Consider the following 7934-nt stretch of genomic DNA (forward strand, 5'->3'; position numbering starts at 1 on the left):
TTATTGGGAATCGATTTTCGAAATTACGATTTTCTAGAAATCTGAAAATATACCACACGAAATTTCCATTCATATTTATCAGCAAATAAAAAGTAATTGTTTCCAGTTTGGATTGTAAATTTCGGAAATAACATTACTTGGGTCTGATGAGATCCAAATAGATCAAAATCGGTCGTAGACTTCAGCGTTTTTTAATACAAATGCGAGACGTCTTCGAAAAATATATAAATCAATCTCCATCTTGGCATTTAGCAACGAAACTAGTTATTGGGAATCGATTTTCGAAATTACGATTTTCTAGAAATCTGAAAATATACCACACGAAATTTCCATTCATATTTATCAGCAAATAAAAAGTAATTGTTTCCAGTTTGGATTGTAAATTTCGGAAATAACATTACTTGGGTCTGATGAGATCCAAATAGATCAAAATCGGTCGTAGACTTCAGCGTTTTTTAATACAAATGCGAGACGTCTTCGAAAAATATATAATTCAATCTCCATCTTGGCATTTAGCAACGAAACTAGTTGTTGGCATTCGATTTTCGAAATTACGATTTTCTAGAAATCTAAAAATATACCACACGAAATTTCCATTCATATTTATCAGCAAATAAAAAGTAATAGTTTCCAGTTTGGATTGTAAATTTCGGAAATAACATTACTTGGGTCTGATGAGATTCAAATAGATCAAAATCGGTCGAAAACTTCAGTGTTTTTTAATACAAATGCGAGACGTCTTCGAAAAATATATAATTCAATCTCCATCTTGGCATTTAGCAACGAAACTAGTTGTTGGTATTCGATTTTCGAAATTACGATTTTCTAGAAATTTAAAAATATACCACACGAAATTTCCATTCGTATTTATCAGCAAATAAAAAGTAATTGTTTCCAATTTGGATTGTAAATGTCGATAATAACAGTACTTTGGTCTGATGAGATCCGAAAATATCGAAACCGGTCGTAGGATTATGAGTGTCTTGATGCAATATTGAACTTTCGATATTCAAGAAGGTCGATTAGCGTCACGTTAGTAATTTTTTTTCTAAATTATTATTTTTTATAAATAAGAAGGTCCCATTGATACTATAATATAATATAATAGCAATATTCGTCAGTTTTGATTCCGGGATTACGAACTTTCAGTTACTCCGTTCTGATGAGATCCAAACAAATCAAAACTGGTCGAAAGATTATGCTATTATGTCCATTTATGTAATAATATGTAGTTTTACGAATTTTCAAATAAAAAAAAGCTGAAGAAGTAGTAGAAATCATCTAAAAACACATCGAACGTTGTGATATTTCTCTAAAATTATATTTTACATAGAAACGTATCCGTATATTTGTATATAATCATATATGAATCCATCTCCCTTTTCAGCTCGACGATTCGTTTCAATATTTCAATATTCCAAAGGTAACTAAGTCGTTCTGAAATAAAATCGATTTTGTAGCAAACGCAGTTATGCCGTTTAGGTCCACCCTTTAAGTTCTGACCTACTTTAGCGCCAATTCACCATCTTTCGGATTAATTTTTAGGGATACTCGCGAACGGAAACGGAAATATTTCATTTAAGACCAACAAACATTATTTTGAGAATGCCGTTTTCCTGGAATCTTCCACGGAATACTTTTTTGCCGTATTTACTACTGAGTCAAAAAAGACATACACGACTAGAAAGCTACAAAAGTTATTCGAGGTCAAAATTTTAGGATTTTTAGGATTTTTCTCGAAAACTGTGAGTTTTATCGAATAAAACCTCAAATCAAAGTTGTAGATCTCGAAATTTTGTACAAAAATGGTCTTCGAGATTATTTTTCTAAGAATTACCATTTCTGAGAAATCCTGAATCCCCTCTACACAGATTACCGGTGGTTAAGAACGCGGCGCGTCGGCAACAGAGCCCGTTTTTAAGATTTTCTTGTAAGTATTCGTAATACTATTTTTTTTCCATTATAGTTTCTCATTACTATAATTAAATGACTTATAATAATTACTGTACGTGTGTATTACTTTCGTTTCTCGTATTTTCAAATTATTGACCTTGTTTAATGTAATACTTACTTTCAATATCGATTAAATCGTGATTTTTGAATACATACGAGAAAGTAAATGAATATTTTCACCTCGGTGCCATCTGTTGAAGTATTAGGTAGGTAAATAGAATTTTTCTACCTCAATTATATCTAGTTTTAAGGTCAATTTCTTCAAATCAAACGCTCTAGAGAAACTTTATAATTAAAATATGAGTTTACATACAATCAACAACTAACTACCTAAAAATATTTTTAAAAAGTTCCAGATTTGAGTCATAAGTGAACTAAGCGTGAATAAATTACGTAAATAAGATACATTCTGTATATAAATGTCCGTCACCCATTTTGATATTAAATATTGTTCATATAAATAAGAACGCACGCTTCGTTAACGATTCACCCTGTATATACAGTTCTATCCACCCTGTACAGACAGTTCTATAGTTCAAAGTTTGAGCTTGATTTATAAAGATACAACGTTTTTAAAATAAAATAGTATTAGTCTCAGTTGGGTAATCGGTTTTGTTCGAATGGACTATATCAATACACGACAGTTTTAACTAATTTGGAATTCAATAAACTTATTTTCAATACAGTTGAATGTAATTTTATATAAATAATTTATTTCTTGAATAACACTGTATATTTTGATAAGGTAGCTTTTACTTTTAATAATTACATAATAATAAACGAAAAAGAAGCGGAATTAATAATAAATTAACACAGATGTTTTTATTTTTTGGTTGTGAGCATTTAACCATGGAAAGTACTGGAATTTGTACACTTACTAAAAGCAAATAATCCTTCTGAATGCATACACAGCTCTACGTAATTATTTTTATTTGTTAAAATGTATATTTTTGTGGATCTTTCATGTACTTTTTACGAATATAGTTCGATCTTATATATATTTTTGTAAAATTACTAAAGATAACAACGAAAAACGAATAAAAGTATCAATAACCTCATAGTTCTTCTTCTTTTTAAAGTTGTGAAGGCCTCAGCTGTCAGGGCTATTCGGCCTGTTTTTCTGTATGCATACAAAATAATTTTTATTTGTTACACCAGATATTTTTGTGTATTTTTCATGTTTTCAAGTATACTTGAGCAGTTTGTTATATCGTTTTGCTAATTCTAACCAAGTTCTAGGATTATAATTTAATATTTGAAAAATTTCACACTTCTTAGTTACATAAATAGGAATCAGGAACGCAGAAAAATAAAAAGTGATTTAGATACGCGATTATTCACGGGGAAACGAATAACGGCAAATGTAAGTATTATACTACTTCCGCTTCTACTGATAAACAACAACCGATAGATTTTCAGATTGAAACAATAGTCGTTTCCAAATAGAATCAAGATACCAATTTCCTTAATAAACCGTTAAGAAATAAAGAAACAAAATCGTATTATATTGAGCTATTAAACCAACCATTATTATAAATAAATAAAATAACTATTCAATTAATTATAATTCTAGATCTTTCGTGGTGGTTTACATGTCTGTTGTCGTAACCCTATCGATGTATGCATCATTACACAGATAATGACATCGCTGTCATTGTGCGGCTAGACGCGTCGGGTTTACGAACCGACTATTATTGAATTTAGAACTAATGACATCGAGTGGAATTCCTCTTCATTAGTATCACGTTTTTTTTTAATCAACACGTTCATTTCTATTTATTTGTATGAAACAAAATCTGCCACTATAATAAATAATAAGACAACGAAGTTTAATGTATTTGATCGGTGACGTCACACGAAACGAGAATATGCACTTCCTCTCACAAGTGAGGTTTATACATAGAAGTTAGGTTACGACGTTTTTAAAACTTCTAGTGTTTAAAACCGAATATAATTAATAATATATCTATTGGATGTCTAAAAAACTGACAAATTAGATTTATATAACGTAAAAGTAGATATGACAATAATGTAAATATAACCATAGAAAATTATTGAAATGTAATATGCGATTCTATGTCAATTGACCGTACTTGATGTTCCATGTTAAACAAGGAGTTTCTTTACTTCACTAGGGCACAATTAACTCTTCTTTTTTTTTTCATGGTTATTCTATTAATAACACTACGTCTCTGTTGGTTAGTTAGTCATGCAAAATCACTGAATCATGACATAAATTAATTCTAGAATCATAACCTTGAAAAAAATTCGATAAGAAATAGAATGTGGCAAATTTATATATTTGTAATCTGGCAAATTACGAAATTGACGTATAGGGTGATTCACGTTTTATTTCGTCTATTTGTAATTAAATTTTGGATTTTCCTTTTGGTTCTGCATATATTATTATTATTATTATCGTTTAGTAATAATTTATGAAAGTAATTTTGAAATGTGTCATAGTTAAAAATTTCACAGTAAAATGGAACAAATTTGCTTATGTAAATTGAGAAAATTCGAAACCGCAATTTCAACGATTTCGTAAAAATAAACAAAAAGCATGAATGGTCGACTTGATCAATTATTAATCGATAAAATACAGGGTTACTACTAAAAATTCATTAATGATCTTATTCTGGTCACTGTGAAATTAAATTCTATTCTATTCTATAGATCCTGGCAAGGATAATAGTTACGAATTTGTGAAATTATTATTCTATATCAAGCTTTTAGTAATTATATACGATTTCAAATTATTCCTATATTTACAAGGGTACCAATTGAGAAATATGACGTCATTTTGTTAAACGGCAACCCTGGTACTTTGTTAAATGGCAACACTGTTATTTTGTTGAATGACAACACTGCCATATTGCAAAGTATTTTACTTTGCCCCGAAAAGAAATACTAAACATATTCTGAGGTATTATTATACAATCAAAATTGGTCACACTATATATAATAAAAACAAAATATACCTTAAATAGTATGTGCTTTTAGATGTAGTAATTCAAAGCTAATTGATAACCTTGAAACAACTAGAAATTTATAAAAACGAGGGTTAATTGTGTACTTTTTCTCGAGTATACGTAATTAGTTGGATTTTATATATATTTTCGTAAAATTTTGAAAGATGACAACGAAAAACGAATCAAATTGTCAATCACTTCATAGTTCTTCTTCTTTTTAAAGTTGTGAAGGCCTCAGCTACCAGGGCTATTCGTCCTATTTTTTAGTGACTTCGGAATGGATACAAAATCATTTTTATTTGTTAAACCGGATATTTTTGTGAACTTTTCGTGTTTTTAAGCAGTTTGTTAGATCGTTTTGATAATTCTAATCAAGTTCTAGGATTATAATTTAATATTTGAAAAATTTCACACCTCTTACTTACATAAATATATTTTAAAATGTGACTAACATCAGGAACGCAGAAAAATGAAAAGGGATTTGGTATATGCTTTTAGATGTAGTAATTTGAAGCTATTAATAACCTTGAAACAACTAGAAATTTATAAAAACAAGGGTTAATTGGAAAAAGATAGAGAAAACGTGTCATTTTCGTAAATAATTCTCAAAACAATCGTTACAAACATAAAAATTGAATCATTTATGTATATACTGTAAAATAATTTCCAGAAATAATTTATTGAAATAGAAATGAGTTTTCCAGTTAACTAAACACGATAACCTAACAAGAAATTGATAATTCTATGAATCACTTTATTATTCTCAAGGTTACATCGACACAGAAAACGAAGAAGAAAAGTACCCAGAAATTGTTTTTATTCGGAATGGATAATTCTAAGAAATATGCTTTATAATACAATTCTATTGACTGTTTTCAGGGAATTAACGTCCCAATCATTAGGTACATAAAATTAGCGGGTAAAAAATGATTTATTGAACATGTCTGTATTGTAATAACACAACAAAAAATAAATATGCATAAATTATTTAACAAAACAATACGTTAAGTAACAACTGCTTCGACCTACATTTCTACTATAGAAATTCAAATGGGTACAAAAAAAAAACAAAACTATTTGGATTTGAATAAAAAGTGTTTGTTTTAATTTAAAAACCAATAAAATCTCATTAGTACAATAATTTTTATATTGACCTTATAACTACACCATATGGAGTGTAATTTCCATCCTTTAGGAACATTTTAGGTTAGAATATTAGGTTAGGTCAGTCCAAACACACCAATTTTAATAAGAACTAAACAAGATTAAGATAATTATTTATTTAAAAGTAACTTTGAGCGAAGTTTTTAGTTCTAATCAATAATTTACGACATTAAGATTCATATTTTTTTATAAACCTCGTATACGAATAAAATTATGATTTTATTTTAGTTTTTTGATCACGCAATAATAGCTTTCTTCTTATAAATTAATGATAAATAACGGTTTCCGTTATATGGTACACTCGTTGTTTTCCAATCTCCATTTTTTCCATTATTTCCTCTAATATAATTATATATACTTTCTTTTTAACTTAGTCTTTATTTTGGTTTAAACAATCTACCATTTTCTGGTCATATTCTTACTTATATCTTCGTAATCATTTACCTAACCTAACCTCTCTGAACTAATTACTTCCCATCTCTAGATTCACGATGGTATCTCTAACACCCCATCTCTATTTGTGGCCCAACAATTTTGTGGCTTTTTTTATTAAGTAAATGGCAAGATTTCACTTCTTAACTTTAACTATCCCGGTATAATATAACGTGTTTAGGATTTTTTAAGGTGTTTTTGAACAACAATACTCAATTAAAATTTATAACAAATTGAATTAATGAGTAATTAAGACGAAAAAAACCTAATTGAATTTGATCTATTAGGCAAACTGCAATACATGGACCTCGAAGCAACAATATTCAATTATTATTTTTTATCAAGGTATAAAATATTCAGAGATAAATAATTAATCAATATATTTATTGGGAATACAAGATTTTATAAAATAATGTTATATCCTGTTATTCACACATTATTAAAAACAAACAACAAACTCAGATTAATAACCAAAAATTTATTTTACGAACTTTTTCTTCTTCTATATTGATAATTTAAAATTTCGTCTTTTAATTTTATATTTATATTTACCAAAATAAGGTCGTAATTATATGAATATGAAATTAATAAAATATTTGCAGTTATTTAAATATAACAAGCAATGAATTTATAGTTATATATAATATATTAAACATAATGTTTATTGTTTTCGATACAATGGCTTTTTGTGTAGATTGATACCCCAAGTAGAACAATAAATAGGTGAATATCCTGTACAAGCCTTGAAATTGAATAATTCGAAATCGAAAACAGGAAAACCATATCATCATAGTGGTTTTTATAAATGAAATTGGCGGATTTATCAACACAAAGAATAAAGATAGGTTACAATATAACGTCAACAAGATAGGGGGTGGAAACGTCTACGTAAAAAAATCGAGTTTACTCACCACTTCCAATAAATGGTAGAACTATAAGTAAGCATAACACAAAAACACAATCACTAAACATTGTCTCCACTTCACAATTCGATAATGTACACAAATCTATTGAAAAACACACCCAAAACGACTTTTATCCCATATTACCATTTCTAAATACGCTACAGCTGACCACGGACGAAGAACGGATTCAGAGAACAACACACAACACACCAAACAACTAAATGTTTTGGGTTTGCGTGTTGAAAACTGCGCAAGCGAGAATAACTAGAGGAAATGATTGATAAAATAAATGAAATTGAATACACGCATGACATTATTGTTCTTATATGAACTAACTTATTTTGTCACATACATCTTTTTTTATTCGTGTAAATGAACTATTAAATAAATATAATTAAATAATAATTTATTTAAAAACATCCCGTGAGTTTGACTAGTAGCGCTCTCTTTTGCTCAGAAGCAGAATCAGTTAAAAATGCAATGTCAATGTACAAGTTCATGTTTAATGAAT

General features: G+C 28.4%; 1 protein-coding gene across 4 annotated transcripts in view; it reads right to left on the minus strand.

Annotated features, from left to right (window-relative positions):
• The window catches only part of LOC130898277 (disintegrin and metalloproteinase domain-containing protein 10), a 55209-nt gene extending 47412 nt beyond the window's left edge, over positions 1-7797 (minus strand). For 3 of the 4 annotated variants that reach the window (XR_009059868.1, XR_009059869.1, XM_057807452.1), the window contains exon 1: positions 7430-7796. Coding sequence is in view for 2 of the 4 variants with exons in the window: in XM_057807452.1 (XP_057663435.1) it covers positions 7430-7490 (61 nt within the window). In the remaining 2 variants the exon portion in view is untranslated. Of the gene's footprint in view, positions 1-7429 lie in introns of all 4 variants that reach the window. The other variant, XM_057807453.1, reaches the window with a different exon arrangement.
• Positions 7798-7934: the final 137 nt, after the last annotated feature.

Source organism: Diorhabda carinulata, chromosome 9 (genome assembly GCF_026250575.1).
Source record: "Diorhabda carinulata isolate Delta chromosome 9, icDioCari1.1, whole genome shotgun sequence".
Classification (NCBI taxonomy): Eukaryota; Metazoa; Arthropoda; class Insecta; order Coleoptera; family Chrysomelidae; genus Diorhabda; species Diorhabda carinulata.